This window comes from Dermacentor variabilis, chromosome 1 (assembly GCF_050947875.1).
Source record: "Dermacentor variabilis isolate Ectoservices chromosome 1, ASM5094787v1, whole genome shotgun sequence".
Lineage (NCBI taxonomy): Eukaryota > Metazoa > Arthropoda > Arachnida > Ixodida > Ixodidae > Dermacentor > Dermacentor variabilis.
Genome location: NC_134568.1, coordinates 205,645,425 through 205,667,487, shown reverse-complemented (window position 1 = coordinate 205,667,487; position 22,063 = coordinate 205,645,425). Strand labels below are relative to the sequence as shown.

Below are 22,063 nucleotides of genomic sequence, written 5' to 3'. Positions count from 1 at the left end.
ATTCTCACTACGAGGAGCTGTGTTTGAGCAACCTCTTTGTGACCGTGAGTTCGGTAGCGCGCGTGGCAGTGTGCGTTGTGGCTTGGAGGACGCGGTATGTATAGTCAGAAGCTAGCTGTCCCAAGGCAAGCGAAAATTGGCGAGACATTCAGACACTGTTATGAACCCGCAGATCAAACTCTCGCTTCTCCCACCAGAAAATAGGTTGGGCACCTGCAATTTGGAACCGCAAGCACAGAAGGGCGAGGAGCTGGAAGAGTATATATATATATATATATATATATATATATATATATATATATATATATATATATACCGCACGCACTTCTGGGAAGCGCAACGTTGATCTCGGTTCTACACCTGTAATACCACAGTAAAGCCGGTGCCACACATGGCACTCGCGATCGAGCCCTATCGCGATTGCATTACTTGATTATGATTGGCTCCTTTGCGCTAACGTTGCAATAGCTGCGTAGATTCTTGTAACAACGAGTGACTGTCCTGTTCAGTATCATCTTTGTCTTTGTTAATTTGCACACGTTTTACTTCGCTCAAAAAATACATCTTATCGCATAGAGATTTTCGTGGCGTTTAGGGGCATTTAACAGTTGAGAGAAAGTACCAACAACTGCTCGTGTAAGGCGAATCACGAACTAAACCACAGTGAACCGAAATCAAACAGTGGCGTGCCCGCAGAAGCCACCTAGTGTGGATGAGAGGAATCACAGATTCGTACATTTTTAAAGCTTTCTTGTTATTATTCATTTGTAATAAATTTGTTATTGTCACATATTCATAACTACTGAATATTAACATCACTCACCACCAGTGGCTCGGGTATACTTTTTCTAGATGAAATGCGGATCTTGCAAGGATCTTGCCGCGGTTTCAGCCGGGTTCAGCGGTTCAGGCGGCAGAAGCAGCTGAAGCCGGTGCAACAGGAGAGCCGGAGCAAGGCGTAGTTGTAGTAGTGCTGCTGAAAAGTTGTAGGACGGTGACGCTCGATGTATTGCTATGCGCTTTTTGAAGTTATTTCTTTTGTATGGTTGTTGAGACGGTGTATGGTGTCTTTTGAAAATACGTGTGACATGCAGCAAGCCTGACAGTGTTTATATTTTGTTGTGATGGCTTTCATCGAACCTCCGAACTCGGAGAGGTAGGTGTTTCGTTTAGTAGTATATACTCTGCTGCGCGCTTGAAGTTCTACCTATTCGCTCTGATATTTGCTGTGTGTAAACTTCCAAAATGGCTGGCTTGTGTTCACGATATCGCCTGTCGTCCTATTTAGTAGTCAAGATAGGGCGATTTCCAAGCTTCATCATTGTTTGGTGCCAGGGTGCATTCCATGGCTTTTAAGTTGGGCTTTGGCAATTCCGCGATTCCTGTTTTTATTTTGTTAAATCTGCAAAGAGAGGCGTTAGCGACGTTTCAAAATAGATAGGCGTGTCGCTAGATTATATTGACAATAGGATAACACCTCTATTTCCGAAGGTTGCGAAACCGTGTGAAACCTACTTGTTGCATACTCGCGTGTATGCAGTTCTGTTCCTGTTCTAGGCTATATTACAGATTTATCCCAAGTTATTCAAGTATATTTTAACCTCTAAATGCACTGCGCAAGCGTGAACATTCCTTGCAAAAAGCGTCATTGAAAATTCCCAGGCGCGAACGTTCGAACAGCCATGCGAATGCGCACTTTATTGCAATAACGTGTTGTAGCAGAGTTTCTAAAGCACGTTTCGTGGTAGATTTTTATGAATTATTTCTAAGCAGTAAGGGTCAAATTGTTCACTAAATATGTCTATAATAGCATTAAAATATTCCAGCTAAGAATGGAACTAACAGGCGCAGCAAATAGCACGGAGGGAATCCTGGCGATAAACTGTGCACGCTAACAACTAGACAACTTATTGATATCACGGCGTGAGCATACCTTGGATAAAATGCAGATACAACTGGAAAAAACATGGGGCAACATATTAAGTGAGGTCAGTGCTTGTCAGAAGCAATTGCTACCGGCCAAGACAGTAAATGTCCCCTTTGCAGTAGTTACCCATTTCTGTGTAGTGCGAGCTTACATGATTTTCTCAGCATTTGCTTTGCAGGTGTACTTTATTTTTATTTTTTCCATTTTACTTTCTGTTGTTCAGCCACAAAAACAAAGCACATTGAAACACAGACTATCGCATAGGCAGATTGTACAGGTGCTTGTTCATATGCCTACCTATTTTCTAACTTTGGAACATCAGCTTGACAACAGGAGTTCGTATATTGCTCCAACATTCTGTGTAGTTTCTTGCTTTGTTCTTTTCACGTACCCGGCGTGGTGGCTTTGGCATTGCGCCGCTAAGCCAGAGGGCGCGGGACCGAATCCTGGCCATAGTGGCTGCATTTCGATAAGGCAAAATGCAAAAAAATTTCCCGTTACTGTGCATAGGGTGCACATTAAAGAAACCCAGGTGGTCAAAATTAATCCGGAGCCGCCCCACTACGTTGTGCCTCATAATCATATTGTGGCTTTGTATGTAAAACCACAGAATTTAATTTTTTTCCTTTCACATATTATTATATGTATATATACATATATACACACCACATATACGAGATGTTAGCTCTTTTGCTGTTTATTTGTTGTTCTTCCATGGGTAAGCAGTTCCACAAAAACTTGCAAGTAGCATTGGACAGGTTATTCGAAAAGTCTGGTACATCTGTGGGAGCTGTTGGTCTTCCCTCCTGTAGCTTGTAATTAAACTTTACTGTACTAAACTAGCCATTGTACATTTCTGAGCTGATGTTCATCATCGATTTCCGATTTCACAGTCTCCACCATCAACCACTCGCACAAAAATCCTGTAGGCAGTGCACTGTCTAAGCTTGTACCACTGCACATTAGGAGAAGCCTGCAGGGATCGTACAGGGCATTTTATTGCCTGCTTGTCTATGTTCTTTGCAAAAGTATGTTCGACAGTGATGAGTCCTAAGCCCACAGGCTGCTGGCAAACCTTTACAGATCACATCATCTATTGTAATTTTAATGGTTGTTCTTTGTCATTTCCTTTTAGCATTTTGTGCTATATACAGAGACATTGCCCATCTTCATCTCTGACAAATATGACCTCTTCGGAGGTGGGTGATGAATCTAGGTACTATGGTACTTGATGTCAACAAGATCTGAAAGTAGTGTTTTTGAGAGCTGTCAATGTACATGCACACTTAACAAGCTTAGAATAGGCTTAGTTCCACTGGTTATGTATATGCATATATTTATGGTGTAGATGTTCAAAAGATTGCTTGTGGTAGGTAGCATAATTATGTGTTCTCAGCTGCATTACTTGAAATGGCAGACATTATTTAAATTACACATGGAAGTGTTAAAACTTTAAACATTTCTAACAAATCGCTCACAGTTTGTGTACACGAACTGATGCCATCTAACAGTTTCACAGTAACATCTGGATTTCCCTGGGAGTCTCAGCTGGGGCTATTACTTTTCCTAATATATATTGATGACATCAAAGCTGATATAAACTGCAATATTAAGTTGTTCACTGACGGCACCATTATATATAAGGAAATCACCAACTATACTGATCACATTGCACTAAATATGTCCCTGAGCACCTTACCTCTCTGGTGCTCTGATTGGCAAGTGTCAGTTAATAAAAAATAATCGAACTATGACAGTAACAAGAAAAACTGAACACTCTTAACTTCACATACAAGATTAACGACATTCCACTGGCTAAACTTTTTAAATAATTATGGGGTTTTACGAGCCAAATCCATTTTTTGATTATGAGGCATGCCGTAGTGGGGGACTCCGGAATTTTGGACCACCTGGGGTTCTTTAACGTGCACCTAAATCTAAGTACATGGGTGTTTTCGCATTTCACCCCCATCAAAATACGGGCACCGTGCCCGAGGTTCGATCCTGAAACCTCGTGCTTCGAAGCCCGACACCATAGCTACTAAGCAACCATGGTGTGTCACTAGCTAAAGTTCAAAAGCATAGCCATTTCGGTGTTACATTAACCACTTATCTCAGATGGTGCAAACATATTTCTAATGCCACTCCAGCTGCATTATGCAAATTGTTTTTCCTCAAAAGAAGCCTTGCTGTTTCAACCATGCCTACAAAGCACCTAGCCTACACAACTTTTATACGACCATTTCTTGAATATGCTAATACATTCTTATTTCCACATTCGAAGATTAACATAAAATTGGAAGCAATACAAAGAACGGCAATGAGGTTCATTCACAAGTGCACATATTCGCTCACTAACCTTCAGGTTCAATCCGGGCTGATAACGATGCCAAAACAAGCACACTTGAAATTCTTGTTTCAACTACTGAAAGATAACTTGTAATGAAACTAAATAGAAATAGAAATAAATAGAAGGGAATAGAAAGCATAAAATAAACACTCAAATAGACATCACGGCAATAAGAAACACACTTGGGGCTAGCATGACGTTAAATAGTGCGTGTGTCTGGGCTTGCCACGACGGCAGGGACACATAACAGTCTTGACGCGGAGACGCGGCGACAAGCTGACGAAAGGAGTTGCGCCAAAGGTGGTTGCTTCAAAATACATCGCATTTTCTCAGACTCGACCAATACATAATAAACACAAGTACACATTAACGGAGTACCTCTGTAATGTTGTGTTTAAACACTCTTTCTTCCTACTAGTCGTAGCAGGATGGAAGACTAGACTCTGCCATAACGAGAATTGTATTGCTATCAGAGTTCATTGCACACATAGAAAATATAGATTAAACTGTCGCAACATCTCTATGTGCAGTAGCACTCTTTTTTTGTGTGTATGTCGTCTTCCACTATGTGAAACTATGCTACTTTTTACCTAAAACTTGTATTGCTTCCCACCCTGTATTTTTATTCTTTTGCGTGGTAATTTACTTGTGCTAACTAATGCATTTATTATTTCCGTAAAGCCTCAGTATATGGTTAAAACACGTTGTCGGGCTAGTTGGTTAGAATCCATGGTAGAGTGTGTAAGCGTGACTGAATGAGGACGTAGAAAGAAACAGATACACAGAGACAGCGCTGGTCTCTGTGTATCTGTTTCTTTCAACTTCCTCGTTCAGTCATGCTTATACACACTATCTCAGTATATGGTTAAGCTGTCTTTTTATTCCTGTCTAGTTTCATTCTGTAGTACGATAGCTAACTGGGCGAGTCAGTACATCTGCATTATTACTACATACAGCACCTACTAAAAACAGGCACAAAGAAGAGTGACAAAACAGGAGTGCTGTTAAAAATTAGGTGCTTCTAAAAAACATTTTTCCTTGTTGTGTAGTGCAAGTAATGCCTGGCTTACGCGCCTGTCGCCACATTTATTGATGAGGTAGGCCTCTGAAATGAGGCGGGCCTTTCAATATTTATTTGTCCAGATTACGTGTGTGTGATCAAAAATGGGCGTGCAACTGCAAGCTGTGCAATGGGTGGCCAAATGTGATAGACCAGCATTCTTTAATGGGGAGGAATGTTCTTGCAACCTTTTGTTTATACACCTGCCCGTTTGGCCAATGTAACAAGATCCGCATCACAGGGGAATCTCGTGAACAACATTGTTGCGGCATGCCATGCATTTTGGCCTATGATTTACCTTAAATCATTTGTCAACTTCTTTTGTTCCTTTCACATTGTATAACTATGTTTGCCTTTCATTCTTTGTTTTCCTTGTAATCCTGTATTGCCCACTTGTCAACACTCTCAAACTAAAGCAGCACTATTGAAAATTAATAAATGAATAAACTGTATAATTAATTACTTTAGGTGCATGTTGCAGTTGTAAAATTGAAGCCACCCAGTGCATAAAGCATATCGGTTTACTAAGAACCCTGAAGCTGTGACTAAAGATTCGGAAGACCTGTGCTGAAATGCATAGATGTTCTGGGTATTATTTTCACAAATAAAGGTTTCTGTAAGTAGCGCAAAACAAAACTATATGCAAGACTGATGTATTTTGTGGCACATATTGAAAACGGTTCCTGTGAAACTTGTGCTAGTCTCAGGATTTTTGCTAAATGAACATGCCTCAATCACTTACTACCTTCAATTACACAGTTGCAGTGTCCCCTAAGGCAAATAATTATAAAGGTAATTAACATATCATTGTTCATTAACTAAATGTAAGTTATCTTTGTTGGGAAAGTAATATCCACTTCTTCAACTGATTCTACTGAAGTGACATGGTTGTGCAACCTGCGGCAAGCAATTCTTAAAAAATTGTGTACAGTTGACAAAAATATGTGCAACACCAAAGATTAGTCTTTTACTATATAAAGTTTATTTTTCCGTCACTTTGATTACTCTGTGAACAGCCGAGTGGGTTTGAATTCCTACATCGATCAAACCAGCAGTTGTATAAATGCCTGCATCATAAGTACATGTTCTGACTGGAAAACATGCATTTATAATGCAGGAATTTATACAAACATGCCTATATAGCATGGTCTGCAGCAGCTGCTGACCTTGTGCTGTACTTCTGAATGGAAAAATTGTTAGCTTGCGAGTGTTTGTCAAGACTATCGCACAATAAATTCTCACTTCCTGCTTTCGGGAAGAAGGGAAACTCTATAGTCATGGCCCCAATAATGTTCTGAAAAGAAAGGTGGCCTACATTAATGGTAATCACTGTAGACTACTGCATGTTTTACTCGCTTTTCTCTTGCTTCTGCACATTTTCACTGTTCTTGAAGTTTTTTCTAAATGCATTTATTGTGTACCCGCAGTAAGCCATGCACTTGTGTGCCAGTACCCATGTCATTGTCTTCATGCAGTGTCATTTCTCATGCTTCTTTTCAGCTGCAAAATTTATACAAGCGTGCATGACTAAAAGCTGGATCATTGTGTATGCTTTTTGATGGCACCCACTAGTGTACTTAATGCTGCCCATCTTCTGACAGATTTTCTCTCCTACTCTTGGAGCCCGGGGAAATTTACTTCAAGGATTACAGTGTGTACCTTTATCCTGATAATGTGAAAGAGGCCGAAGCACAAAGAAGGTGAGGATTATACTGAGGGGATCATTTGTCTGCTTATCAGCATTTTCATCTTGCCCAAAATCTTTATTGCAGGAGGCAAAAGGGACGGCTCAAAGTGTGCTCAAAGTCCATTCTTTTTGTACCTGAAGACATAAGCCATCCAATACTTAAGGTACGGGGGCATTTTTTTCTGCACTAAGCCAGTTTCACTGGCTTGGTAAATTGCTGCTTATTGCTAGCATTAACAGTGCAAGCATGAGATATTTCTCTTGTAGACCTGACAAAAGCATTGTATTTCTTGTGTTGATTCTTTTGAACTGCATGCCCAGCTGCAGTTGTAACTGAGTGCAGTAATCAACACTACGTTCACTTTTTCTTTCGTTTTTTTGTTACAAACAAAATAATTAAACTACACAAAGATGCTCTAAATAGGTCTGCTCCTTAATTTTGCTCCATGCACTTGCTAAGTAAGAACCAGATTGACCTCCATATATGTGGCTGAAAAAGTGCACATGATTACTATCCATAAGCAAGTGCAAGTGTAAGGCATAACTCGTGATGTAGCTTAATAGCAAGTAATTAAGCTAGATGTTTTTTTAAGTCATACATTAAATTTGCTGTGCACAAAGGGTGTTGTTCTCCATTATGTAGCTACTGACAACAAAGCATATGCATGTGTAGGAGCTACAGCCTTCACAGGGCACAACATGCGGGCTGCGGCATTGCTGTGTGGAACAGATGGCATGCGTAATGTTTCAGCAGGGCACAGGAGCCATGAGAAGCACTGAATTTACTCATTGCCTTGACTTTCGGGCTTTCTTTTCACTTGCTTTTTATTAACATAATTGCACTCATCATCATCAATACATAGACCAAGGTGTTGGGCTGCTGAGCACGAGGTCGCGGGATCGAATCCCGGCCGCGGCGGCCGCATTTCAATGGGGGCGAAATGCGAAAATACCTGTGTACTTAGATTTAGGTGCACGTTAAAGAACCCCAGGTGGTCGAAATTTCTGGAGTCCTCCACTGCGGCGTGCCTCGTAATCAGAAAGTGGTTTTGGCACGTAAAACACCATAATTTAATCTAATTTAACATAGATCAAGGTGATACATATTCAGGAGGAGGCCCAAAGTAAAAAAGAAAAACTATGGGAAGGCTTCCTATCAGAATTGGATCAGGCGAATTTTCATTAAGCACAGGCATGAACTGAGCTTACAAAATAGTACAAATGGTTAAAAAGCACATACGAAAACACATACTATAACATCTATTTGCAGCACTTATTTGAACTTAGCCTGTCTACTTTGTTAACAGCACAGAGCAGTCACGTGCACCGAGCCCATAAGGAAATTAGTGTTACCTGCCGTGTTTGCTTAGTGGCTTTTGTATTGCGCTGCTAAGCATGAGGTCATGAGTTCAAATCCTGGCCAGGGTGGCTGCATTTCTATGGGGGTGAAATGCAAAAGCGCCCATGTACCATGCATTGAGTGCACATTAAAAAAAGCCCGGGTGGTAAAAATTAATCTGTAGTCCCGTACTACGTCATGCCTTATAATTAGATTGTGGTTCTGGCACTTAAAACCATAGAAGTAAAAAAAACAAAAAAAAAAAAAAACAACTCTGTGAAGAAGGATGACCAGCGAAGCTTTGTATGTGGGCCCTTTAATGGCGAACTGCACCTCTGCCGCGGGTCGGCCCGGCATTGCACTATCTTCAGTAATGGCCCACGTATGGGAGTGCTTAACGCCTGCTTCACCTCCGCTGCGGGTCGGGCCAGTATTGCACTATCTTCGGGATCGGCCCACATGTGGGGATTTTTTTGCATACCACAACGGCACGAAAATTTCCTTGGATGGTAGAGGTATACAGCTTTGCTGTAAAAATTGTGTTCTGAGATGGTCCCTTCACCTGTGAACATTTTGCAGGTATGAGTATGCAAATTCTGTTCACACAATGTAGATACTATTATACTGTTACAGAAGAATGAAATGCAACAAATTTAATGTTAATTCAGTTCATAAGTGATTACAAGAACTAGAAGTAAAGAAAGGTGACGCTGTTGCCCAATGCCAATGCTGGAATGAGTAACTTGGCCATCCTAGTCACCATTGACTGCTTTTAAATAGCTCGGTCCCTCTAAGCAGGAAGTCCAGAGTTGTTAATAGTGCTGTTTAGTGTAGATAAGTAAGACCGGAAGATCTTGTGAAAGTGAAAAGGGACTTCCAAAAAGTGTTCCGTCTGCAAAAGAGTAAGGCACTGATTGCATCTATGTTGTTGTCTATATATAGAAAGATAGACACAGCAGCACCTGAATCAAGCATGGGAGGTGACACAAAATATAACAAAGAAAGGTAGTTCAAGAAAGAAGCCAGCTCTGTTTTCCATTCACTATTGTCGATTTCTCCTTTTTTCAGTATATATGATGACCTTTGTGTTTGAATTTAAGCATGAATAAATTTTCAAGCAAATAAACTTGCTTTTGTTTTCAGTTTCCACTAAATGAATTCAGTATTGTGAAGAGATGGACAGGCCCTCTGCTCTCTAAGTAAGTTGTACTTAAGTATTTTCCAAGGGTTTACTATCTTTCATTTGTACCTAACGCTTAGAGTGGGCCACTGATATGCCTTATACATTTTTTTGTTAACAGGCTATACAGCAAGAATAGCGTCATGAATCTTCAAAATGACCAAGTGGTGGAAATGCTGGAAGGAAACTTTATTAAACCTTATGTGTTCAAAAGGGTATGGTAATTTTTTTTGTATAGTGAATTGCTAGTGTGCTTGCAATGAGCTTTTGGTTGTAACAAAGCATGGTTAAAAGCTGTGGCTGAATGACTGCAAGCAGCACTACTCACCCACTGTTAACATGGTTAACCACTTGTCTTGCTTTTATGTTTTAGCTGAGACAGATTTCGTTATTGACTGAAAGCACTTTTTTCATTTCATCTAACTGGGTTATGACTACTGAGGCTGCATTTTTTTCTTCCCATTTAAGTAGACAAAATGTTTTGCCAGGAAAGGTGGTTATTCGTTTTACATATATCGTAATAAATTTAAGCACAGTGTGAGTAACATAATTAATTCAACTGCATAATTTGGAGCAGCTCTCTTCTGCTGCGTTGATGAGAATGCATATCTAATCGGTTCATTAGATACAAAAGCACATGTTTCGTCAGTAGAATATGTGCTGTGTAAATTGAATTTATCAAGAAGAATTTAAAATGCTATGTCTTATCAACAAAACAAGTGTGCATTTCCTCCGGTAGAGAATGAACTATTGCTCCAAATCTACAAGTGGAATTTCACATAGGCATTTTTACTTGATACTTTGATACTGTACACCTTCTGATTACATACATTCCACATAATACAGTTTTATGAAGATATGTAAAAGAAAACAATTTTTACCACAAGGAATTTAAAACAAGAATGGCTGTACTTTAGAAATTATTTTCTCATATTGAATATTTATTAAACAGCATCACTATTCTAGAATTTGATAGTAATTACATAATTTACACTAGTGACCTAGTTTCATCGTATATATTTAGTCTATAGTTGTAATATAAAGATATGTTATAGAATATTGTTTTAAATGTGCATTTTTATTTGGCACAGAGGTGGTAAAAATGGCTCAATATTTTTGTGCAAGGGTTATTTGTACTCTACAAAATTAAGTCAAGACCATGGTTAAAAAGTAAACAGAAGAGGCATCACACAGTGATGCTCTGGTTGAAGAAGATTTTGACAGGTTTCACAAGTTCATGGCTTGTGCAGTGAGCTGTGGTATCGGAGCTCTGCAGAGCTCTGATACCACTGATACCACAGCTCTGCAGAATGATTGCTAACAGTTGTGTACTTGTTTTTATTGAAACTGATAAAAACTCGTTAATTTGACAGTACATTCATTTGGCTTGCATTAAAAATTTTGATCATGTGAGTATTACGTTTACATTTACACAACTGGCGTTGTCAAATTTGTGAGGCATAAGGTATGGCATATGTAAAGTATCACTTCTATGTTGCATGTGTGTTACAACTGTTTTATGCTGTTGTTTCTCTTCACAAATACAAAATATTGAAGTGGTCCTGAAATTCCCTGTGAACATAACAAGTGCACTCGCTCCATTATTACATAGATAACGCCATCATGAACATGTGTACTACATACTACTCTGTGTAGTTGGGAGCATAGGCATGGCTGACTGCAAAAATTATAACCACAATAATGTCTATCAGGATGCATTCTCTCTTACAAGCATTCTAAAGACACATTACTAGAAACGGGCATCACAGATGTTTGCACCAGGATTTGAATTCGCTGCATGTTGCTCAGCAGGCTGACATACTTTTAGGCTATGGTGCAGCAGTGTAATAATGCGTACAGTGAACACTAATCTCTTGTACCGCAAAAGATTTGGTCACAGTGATCGGCATTTTCGAGCAGGCTCCGTTTATGTACTAGTAATAGCTATGGAAGTCGACTGGAGCATTAAGTACTAGTAGAACGACATGAATTTTATTTTTTCTGGGTGGGGAAGAGGTAACATTAAATGAAAATTTTGCGCTTGCCGTCACTTTGTTGTTGGTAAAATTTTTGAGCAAAATCGCAGTTTTCATTCTGCATTTTCTGTAACATACCTGGCATCCTTACTTGCCTGATTTGTCTGCAGACAAACTTAAAGCACTGTTATGTTCCTTGCCGTAGAAGTCGGCTGCTGCAGAGATGACCAGTTTCAGTGCCTCTTGGCAACTAAGTATTGAGAAGCCGCAGAAGAAATGATGCAAAGTGTTTTATCGAAGGATCTGCACCAAAAAAAAAAAATATCTGATCTTGTTGTGTAAATTGAACAAGATCAGTGATGTGATAAATGCTAAATCTACTTTTAAAGCTATTGGAACCCACCATTGCGGCGTAGTGTCTAGGGCGTTGCGCTGCTAAGCGCAAGGCTGCGGGATCAAATCCCAGCCATGGAGACCACACTTTGATGAGGGCAAAATACAAAAATACCTGTGTTCTGTGCATGAGGTGCACCTTAAAGAACCCCAGGGGGTCAAAGTTAATCCGGAGTCCCCCACTATGGTGTCCCTCATATCAGGTCATGGTCTTATTGTGTAAAACATCAGAATTTAATTTTTAAAGCTCTTGGAGTAAAATTTGGAGGACATTTAAGCTTTGCCTTTAAGAATGGAATGTGATAGCATTCAAAGATCCCTGACTGCTTTTCTTGCTTCCCGGCAACTGCAGCTTATGTAACCGTAATGTTTACCGAGAAACATTGGCAGCGAGTGCTATGCATGAAGGCGAGATTTCTGGTAGAAACCCGGCCTCTTGTGTGGGCCGATCCTGGGGGTACTGCGCAGCTTTGCCACAAAAATTGCATCAATTTCAGGTTTCTGTTATTGTTTTGCACTTTTAATATTTCAGTCTGAGAAGATTTAACATAAAAGGCATACGCTGTCGGGTGTTTTGTTTCATGGCATTTGTTTGTTGGCTGTCATTCTCAAAATTACAAAGAATAACTTTGTCAAAAATGTAAGACGAGGTATAATAAATGGTGCAGCAATATAACCCACATATACCGCATGTCATATAGGAAGGCATGGCATATACATATACCTAAATATATATGGGAATTTTCACTCATCGGCATGCCGGCGCCGGACTCCCACACTGGATTTTCTGTGACACGGGGCCCTTAATGCTATCAAATTAAATATAGAGGCCACTGTATTATTTGAGTTAATGGCTACTTGCTGACTACAAGAAGCATGCACGTTATCATATAACAGGTGTGTCTTACTAATGATGTGTCCCTTGAAGGGCCCCCTCACCAGATCTGGCCATTTTGAGCTCACAAGCACTGTGCATACAATGAACGCTAATGATCGTGTCTGCTAAGTATTACATTGCTACACCCCGCAGAAAGAGCTGAAATTTCAAACCGAATGCCGTTTTCCCTTCTCCTCGCAGACACCACGCTCTAAGCCATAGGGATGACGTATACGTGCTAGTGCGCCTACGTACATGTGTCTTTGCTGTGACATCGCTCTTAGTGACTCGTGACTTCGAGAATTATTCAAGGCAACATTTGTTATTTGTGTAATCTGTTGCATTGATAGAGGAATTAAGGTTTAGAGAAATAAAACACACAAACCGAATGTCTATTTGTTTTACTTTGCACCACAGCAAGAGAGATACTTCCGTTTCGTCTGCTTGTTCCCACGTCATGCAATCACTTGCGCAGACACTGAAACTATGTCATTTTCTACTGTGTTCTAGCGCAGGATCATGCTCTTTGATCCACTTGTGTCTGCCTCAGTATCCGTATAGCACAGACTTATACCACTAGTCAGGTGTCCTCGTGCACAGCGCACAAAATCGTGCGCTGTGCAAAATGAGACAAACACACAACAGTTCGTGCGTGACACCATCAGCGGAAGTACGCCACGCCACAAAAAAGGGAGGGGAGAAAAATGATGATAGGGCTCAGGACACATGTGTCGTGCAATCCTCTAGGTCAGATATGGGGAGAACGCAGGGAAGGAATTTCGCTTGCAGAGGCTAGACGGGACAAGTGGAGAGAGTGTCTCTCTTGGCAGTGGTGCTCGCCTCCTGTAATCATAGGTTCTTGGCACTGAAATATTTCTATCTCGGCTGTGAATGAACTAATTTGAAAAATTCTTGGGGCTGAACGCTCCTTAGAGGGCATGTAACAACATCCAGCATATAACCAAAATTTGCTATGGGGCCTGGTGAAGGGCCTTTTAACTCTTTTATGTGAAGCAAATTTCTCCATTTCACTTTCATAGTCTAGCTTTCTTTTCTATATTATAGTTATTTGTACAGTGCTCTTCTTTCCACACTGTTCCTTCCTCCCATTGCTTTTACTCACTGTCTTTTTGCCATTAAATCATTAAAACTGCACTTGGTATGTATACGGAGTGCACTAAGTGTTGAAATTTGAACTCTTTCAGGAAAAGGTGTCCTTCTTGTTCTCACTGATATATGGAAGCATTGATGAATGCCTCATGCACATTTCCCAGGTATGACTTCAAGTGTTACACCTTTGCTTATGAAACCTCAGGGACCCTATTTGTTGGAGGTCTCACATGGGCAGGTGGTCTAACATTCAGGTAAAATAATCTTGTAGAGAAGAAAACAAGATGGATGTAGAATAAATAAAGATTGTAGAAAGAATATGCAAGAAAGAGCGTGAGCGAAGCTGTAACATTTCAGAGCAAGGTAAGAGCTGGAACATGACGGAAATTAGTGAAGATGTAATGAAGGAAGAAATAAAAAAAAGGACAACAAAAAAGTACATATAAAAGAAGTCGGTATGAGAGTAGCATTCACTCGATCTCTCCTTTTACCTTTACCAAACCCGTCATTTAGTAGTTTTTCTTGTGGTGATTATTTTATGCTTTGTGAAAATTTGGGAGAGGATTGTAACTTGCATTTTGTCTTTCCGGCTAAGCATCAATCCAACATTTAGGTATCCCAACATATCAGCAGCCTGTAAGCATTTCCTTAGCTCTTTATAGAGCCTTGCTGCCATTTGTTAACAAAAGGTGAACTGAGCAAGTTGGTGTAGGTTCATGTTCACATTTATTCAGTGACATTCCTACCCTAAGGTAACACTTATCAGCATTCTAAAATGGTGATAAATATGAACTGAAACATCAGAGCATTTGAATTTCGCCGCAGATCTGGAGGACACATATCCTGAAACTAGTGCTAAACACTGGATTTATGCTAAATGGATATTGTTTCACTATTGCTCGTCTTCAATTCTGCTCTTGGGACATGTGCTCTAAAGTAATTACAAAGTTAATTAGGGGACTTTAATATTAAATAATACCACCCTTGCAATTTGTATTGCGAGTAGTGTCTGCCTCTGAGTAATCTAGCTGATGCAACAGAATTGCGGTATCTTCCACAAGAGATTAACAAATCTGTTGCCATTATAATAAATAACCAGTATATAATATATGTACATTTCTTATAAAACCTTTCAGTTCATAGTAAGCATTCATCCTGTGTTCTGCAGACACCTTGCATATGTTTGTGCTTTCGTTGTCATGAATCATGTACTTTTTGTTGGTATATGTTTCTTGAAATGTCACCTGATAGCCATTTTAACTGCTAGGCATTTCCAATGTGCCACGCCTCTCTTTGGCAGTCTATTAATCTTCTAGTTAGTATTGCCTGATGAAATCTGATTAATCGCTGTAAATAAATGCTTAGACATGCTACCTTGGTGGGTAATCTTATATTGCCTCTAATTTTTTTCTGCATTTGTTTCTAAACCCTCAGCTCTCAAGGGCTTCAACGCTATCGCCACCTGAACATGATTCCATGGTAATTCTCAGATATGCTTTTTGTCGTTTAGAGTGGATTTTTGTTGCTTGGGTATAGTATACACAGCTAGGGCTAAGCAAGTATTTATTGGCCTTTGTCGTGCTTTATGCGAAGATTTGTTCAGATAAGTGTACCATATTTTCTGGTGTGGAACATTATTATTATTATTTCACTTTTTTTTTAAACTTTAGTCTGTGATAACACTGTGGCTTGCCTATGCTTTCTTCTTTTTCGTGGTAGTATCCGAAACAACATGCTACTGCATTTATGCCAACGAAAAAGGCCAAATATTTCTTTTAACTGAGGAGTGATCGGAGCAAAGTGATAACAGTTGTCTGCACATCTGTCAAAATAGCAAGCATGACACAATATTGTGAAGACTGTGCATAGTAAGTTTGTAATATAAAATTGTAAAATGGATGGTGGCCACAGTACTTGTCTTTTCAATTGGGCCAACCATGGCTCTGCTTCCAATCACGATGCACTTCTTTGAGTGCCCTGTGCATGGTGCCCACTCAGGTGGGGGCTATGCCTGTGATGTCTGCAGTTGTGGAAAAGCTTTACAACTGTGTATGGTTCTGTGCACAGTTGTAAATGGTAACTGAGCAGCAGACCACCACTACAAGAAAATTATTGACAAGACTGTTAGCTCTAATGACTAAACTTTTCACTGTCTGTGTCAAAAAACAAGTTGTTCCATGGCTTTGACTAATGATCAGTAAATGTTTCCCTCTTGCACTTATGTGGGGTGGTGTTCTTGCTGTGTGCAAAATGTAGGGCAGAATGGCAAGGTTTCATTTGTATACATGCATCTTCCTCACTGCATGTATGCATGTCACCCATTGGTGCTGTGCATCGTAGTAGTTGTTGTCCTCTTGTGAATCTTGCACAGCACATCTATAATTCATGTATGAACCAACTAGTCTGCAAGAAAGTATTATTGCTTAAGTGCACTTTGCAGAATCCCAGGCAGCCAAACTAGAGCGCTCTACTACGGTAACTCTCGCCACCAAAGTGTTGCTTTGGGACAGTGAACCCCTTTAGGGAATAAGTAAATCAGTCATTATGTCTCAAACCCCACTGTGCCACTAATTATGATGGGATAAGCACCATGTTTGCGTGAGTGTAGCACAGTCATAAATAGTCGCAGTCGGAGGACTTCTTTTTCACAATGAAGTACTAAAAATGCATAATGCTACCTTGGCACTTGAAAATAGAACAATTTAGCATATTATGACATGTGGTCTGCTACAGAGATGTTTGCTGGTGTGGAAGAACCTATGCATGCACCAAAGCCTGTGCAGATATCAGCGCATGCAAAGGTAACAAATTGCCAATTTCACTATGCTAGAGCTGTAATGTTCTAGCTTAAAGAGCAGTGCTTTTTGTTGCTTCTTGGCCATGTATCATTGTAGGGGGTTGGACAATTGTAATGTTTGCTTTCTCATCCCCTTTTGCATTCGTTATGCCTTTTCTCCTTCATTCATATTTGCATTATCATCCATTTGCATTAAGTTAGCTCTGATGTCTGCAAAACTCAGTTGCCTGGGTCTTAAACTTGCTACATGAAGTACAACATTGAAAGGGGAAAAGAAACAGAGAATGTCACAATTTATAATCCCTTTTGTCACGGTGTACGCATTTGTTTATACAACTTGTTTTTACTAGTTTTGTCCAGTTGTAGCAAGGAAAAAACCACTGACATTAAGCTGTGGTTAAATTGAACCCTCTGCTTACCTTAAGTGGTCATTTCAACTCTAATGTGCAGAGTTACGCTACACGAGAAAGTGGATGGGGAAACAGTGGCACGGTAGCTCAGTTGGTAGAGCATCGCATGTGAAATGCGAAGGTTGTGGGATCGTTCCCCACCTGCGGCAAGTTGTCTTTTTCATCCACTTTCATTTCCTTTAGTTTATCGTTTCTTTATTTCATTTATTAAGTTCATGCAAATATGACACTTACTGTGGCACTTGAATTTTAGTACTACAGTTAAACCTCAATATAATGAAATTCTCAATATAACGAAGTATTTTACTTTTCATCGCCTCTTGTCCATAGAACACTATGCAATTAGAACCTCAATATAACAAAGTGTTTCTATGTGATTTCAATATAACGAAATTTTGCTTCCGCAGCAAAGGAATGCTGAGACAATAAATGGAAACTTCCACGAATGCACATTGTCAACTGATTGAATTACAAGCGGTTGCTTGCTAATGCACCTCTCAAATCGTGCGTGGCGCGACAAGAGCGACTGCTGCATTGGAGCTGCATCATGTTCTGTATAAAGACCAAGTGCAATAAGATCGCGTCCCAAGCGCGTCCCACACACTTTGTGCTTTAGGTGCGATTGAAAGTCTGTGAGGGTGAGAAAGAAAGATGGTGGCTTCACGCACAAGTACCGCCTCCCTGCATGAGCAAAGGGAAAGAGAGGGAGGGGAGAGAGCTCACAGTCAAGCGCGCATAAGGAGCGGGGGTGGTAAGTTGGTGCGCGTCTCGGCCGTGGCTGAGCATGGCTGTAAGCGCAGCTGAGCGTGTACGCAACTGCGTGTCCTGCTTTAAAGGTAATACATCTGCTGTGTGTGCAAAGAGTGGGTGTGCGGAGACGGCGTGGCATCATGTAAGCTGTCTTCCTGCACGTTTAGTATTGAAAGTTGCGCAGTCTCGAGTTTCGGTGACCCGTTGAGGCGAGAGGCAGACGAAGCATTCGCTCCCCGCTGCCGGCGCTTTTCATGATGGCGTCGTCCCAGTGCGGCCGACAATATCAGCTGTGGGGGCAGAGTGCACGCGAAAGCGTGGCTGACTTCGCTTTATTCGTACCGCCTATGTGAAGATATTGCCAACATGGCATGAAACTGTATCATTCGTCACCGACTCCCAAATCCATCAAAATGAATCATTTTCTCATTCAAACTTGCTTTTTTCAATTGCCCAATAATTTGGAAAATTCTGTGGCCCCTTCCTGTGTAAGCAAATTCGATCGGCAACTCTACTTATTTGCCTAAAAGGTTGAACTTCAATACAACGAAATTTCGATATAGCGAAGCAAATTGCTGATTTTTACTTCATTATATCGAGGTTGAACTGTCTTATAGGAATACTTGACAAGAAACAGGTAGTGAAGTACATGGCAAGAGAAATATACGGATTTATTGGGTGTAGTTGCTGGAAGAGCAAATCTTTTGATTTTGATAATTGGAAAGTAAAGAGGAAAAATTGATACTTATCACTAAACATTAAAATTTACCCTTTGAAAATGGTAAAATTGTACTGCAAGCTCTGAAGGGGGGATTGGCCTTTACTAATGCTGCACTACATGTGTTTCATCTTTCTTTTCTTTATGTAGATTGCTGCAATGGTTTTGTCTTGGCAGTCAAGAATTTCCTTTGACCGAAGCTGGTGAATATCTATAAAATTTAGTTTCTTTGGAGACCTGGAGCAGTTGGAACACATAAGCCAGTGTGGTCCACCTTTGGAGTTTCACGAGAGTGTGGCTGGGGCTGAAGGCAGGCCATTCCAAAGGTGCAGGCGGAAAGTGTTTACACACTCTGTCTGCATCCTCAAAATCAAATTTAAAAAAAAATTGCCTAGTCCCCAAGGGCATTGTGATAAGTAAGGGCAAAAACAGATAATGACAGAGCATGGTCAGAGCCACAGAGTAGTGTGTTTTTCCACTAGTCAGTCTTAAGCAAGATTTTTTGCTTCACGGTAATGAATCTGGTTTACACTGGTCAATCTGGAGCAGATTTGCGTTTTCCACTAGTCATTTCGGATCACATTGCTCTGTCCTGGTTCACTCTCACTTTTTTAGCTGCTGTGACCTTGATTGGGGTGGAAATAGGTCAAGAAGCATGTAAAATCATTATGCAAATTGTCTTCATGTGAATTCGGTATGCAAAAATGTACGCAATTGTACACTAATCAGTCTTCATCTAAAATTGGCACGCCAAGAAAATAGACTGAAAGCCATGCACTGTTTCCAGAACCGGTTTGTGTGAAGTGTACCCAACTTCTAATATGATCTCTCATGAAACATTTTTGCTCTTCACTGGCAGATTCAAACTGATAGAATCTGAGCGCTTGCTTTAGGATTTCAGCAGCTACTCCAGTTTGACTAGTGGAAAATACCACATGAGAGACAGGAGTGGCAGCTTACCAGAGAAAGCTGTCTAACTTGTTTCCTGCTAATTCAAGCTTCGTGGAGCAACACATAGGTGACATTGAAACTTGTTACTAACTCTAGCAACAGCCACACTGTGTGGTGCCCATACCTTCTCACAATGCTGCCATCTGTCAATGTATTAATGGGCCGATAGTGCCTTCTTCCAGTTGCATATAACTAGCTGAGGCACTTCAGTAACGTGCATTTCACGCAATCACTGCCAAGTTTTGTCATGTAGGCATAGCCAAACTGGTTGATGGGCACTGTTTGCCCTCGTGTGCAAGTAATTTTTCTCTGCCATGTCAGTACAACAGTAGGTTCGTTTAATGCTAGCAGCTAGCAGAGAAAGTAAGTCGAGTAATGGTGATCAATGAAAAAAGGTCACTGTAGAGAGCTGGGCACAGTGCATCACCAGGCATTAGTTGGCCATGCCAAATACATAGTACAATATTTTAGGCAAGTTGGTGCTCTTGTCTATTTTCCTCTGTGGTGAGGGCATAGTGCATTTCTCGCTGCTGTAAAAGCCTTTTCTTTTTAACCATGAATACCAAGTAGCACAGGGCAGAATGCAGATTGACACTACATAGCTTCAACTGTGCTTGTTCTTTATTGTGTGGTTTTGTCTTGTTTGATTTGCTGTTTCTGTTGTGTGGTCTTGTGTCCTTTGATTTGCTGTCCTTTGTAAACTAGCTCATGCTTTGATGTTAGTTTGTGTGAAAGCCTGAGAATACCGTTGCTCATTGGCATGGCCATCAATGTGTTTAAAGTATGGCTTTTTGTTATGCGATATGGGGATGAGGTTCATAAATTTGCAGATCCATTGAGGAAACAGCTTTCATATCTGGGACTGCTGCTCACATGGGCCTCTGCCTGCGTGTGTGCGTGTGTGTACGTGCGCATGTGCATGCTTGTAAATGTCCTCAATATTTGTTCAACAAAGGCTGCACTGTATGAGGGCCATTGCAGATCAAATTTTTTATAGGAGACCAGGTGCCCGTAACTTGTTCACAGTTTTATTGAAGCTTGAAGACTCGTAGATTTTTGTAACATACTATGGCAGAGTCAAGTAAGTGGTATTGATGAAGACACTAGAATTAGCATCAAATAATTTTCTTGCTTATGTACATGCTTTAACTGATTACTAATAGGTACAGGAAAATTTTTTTTGTGTATGACTGCTGTGTCTTCTCCTCAAGGCAGTTCATATCCTTCAAGCCATCCACTTTTTCTCTGTGCAGCCTGGAGGATTTGTATGAGAGAATTGCCCTGGAAACAAAAGCCAACAAAATAACGCCTCTGGTGATCAATCCTGGTTTGGTGTTGCTCACTTCCCTAAGGCTATACTTTCAACCATTCAACAATGTGGAGCCTGTAAGAGATTTACTATTTTAATCTTATTGTTATTATATTTCACGTTGCCATTGGGTTTGGTTTGCTCTCATTTTGTTGAAATTCTCATGTGAACAACTTGTGGGCATTGCATGTTGTCCAGACTTGTTTGCAGGGGGTGAAGGTGTATCACATTGTTCAGGCACTTCTTTGAGTTTCTTACCATTACCTACCATTTAGAGTAATCTCCCTGCCTTTGACTCATAATTTTCTCTCTCTCCTTCACCATTATGCATGATATTAGAGCATGAAGTTTGCCTCATAAAACTGAACAATATGCCACGTTCTACAATAAGCTTCCTGTAGTCAATTCCAAGATGAGTGTGCTTTGCCTAGTCTCCATATCCATCCATGCTAAATAAGAAAAAAAAATATTCCGGAGACCTCTGTCATTATTCAGTGACTGACATCTGCAAGAGCAAAGAGCCATCTTGGCAAGCTTAGCATCTCTGCTGATGTATCTTTGAGCAGTTTTGTGACTCTTACTCATAGGGCCATATGATAGGCAACCACTTTCTCTTCTCTCATATTTGCCCTACATTGATAGTCACCTTCAGCACTCTTTCTCTTCTGCTGCTCAGCTTTTTTCTCTATCCACAGTGACATGAGTTTAATCCCTGGTGGTGGTGGTTTGCTGACCTTTTGTTTTTATTATCCTGTCTGGTCATGACTTCAGCTCTATGTGACTGCCGTGACAGTAGTCTGTAGCAACTAGTTGGCTGATGCCCTTTTTGGCTTGCCACCACCAATGGTCATCGACTGGCTTTTTGGCTTTGCACCACCCCATTTCTATTCCCAAGATGGCTTTTTGACATCGAAGTTTCGTTTGTTTCACAGACGCAAACACAAAGAGCCTGCATGTTCCAGCCATAAGCAACAAACATACCACGATCAAACATGCACTGCCAGGAGGGGCCATATGCAAATGTGAATTATAAGAGTCTACCCAAACTTGCTGCACAAATGCATACATGCATGAAGTAGTTGGAACCATTACTGCAGGTAGCAGAGTTGATAAGCATAACTGTTGTGACAGGTGTAGGTATTTAACATCTAGCATGCTGCACAAACATGTTCTTTTGTTGGCAGTGTGTATCGGCAGGTCTCCATTACAAAAGCAGTGCAAGTTTTCAC

General features: G+C 40.5%; 1 protein-coding gene and 1 non-coding gene across 5 annotated transcripts in view; both read left to right on the top strand.

Moving 5' to 3' along the window:
- The first annotated feature begins 918 nt into the window (after nucleotides 1-918).
- The window catches only part of LOC142591222 (protein FAN-like), a 116,637-nt gene continuing 95,492 nt past the window's right edge, over nucleotides 919-22,063 (top strand). For all 4 annotated transcript variants that reach the window (XR_012830408.1, XR_012830411.1, XR_012830413.1 and 1 more), the window contains exons 1-9: nucleotides 919-1,156; nucleotides 6,939-7,037; nucleotides 7,110-7,188; nucleotides 9,507-9,562; nucleotides 9,665-9,758; nucleotides 13,995-14,063; nucleotides 15,334-15,378; nucleotides 18,725-18,777; nucleotides 20,779-20,911. Coding sequence is in view for 1 of the 4 variants with exons in the window: in XM_075703582.1 (XP_075559697.1) it covers nucleotides 1,125-1,156; nucleotides 6,939-7,037; nucleotides 7,110-7,188; nucleotides 9,507-9,562; nucleotides 9,665-9,758; nucleotides 13,995-14,063; nucleotides 15,334-15,378; nucleotides 18,725-18,777; nucleotides 20,779-20,911 (660 nt within the window). In the remaining 3 variants the exon portion in view is untranslated. The remainder of the gene's footprint in view (nucleotides 1,157-6,938; nucleotides 7,038-7,109; nucleotides 7,189-9,506; nucleotides 9,563-9,664; nucleotides 9,759-13,994; nucleotides 14,064-15,333; nucleotides 15,379-18,724; nucleotides 18,778-20,778; nucleotides 20,912-22,063) is intronic.
- Nucleotides 17,183-17,255, top strand: TRNAS-UGA (transfer RNA serine (anticodon UGA)). Its single transcript has one exon. It is a non-coding gene; the product is annotated as a tRNA-Ser (tRNA).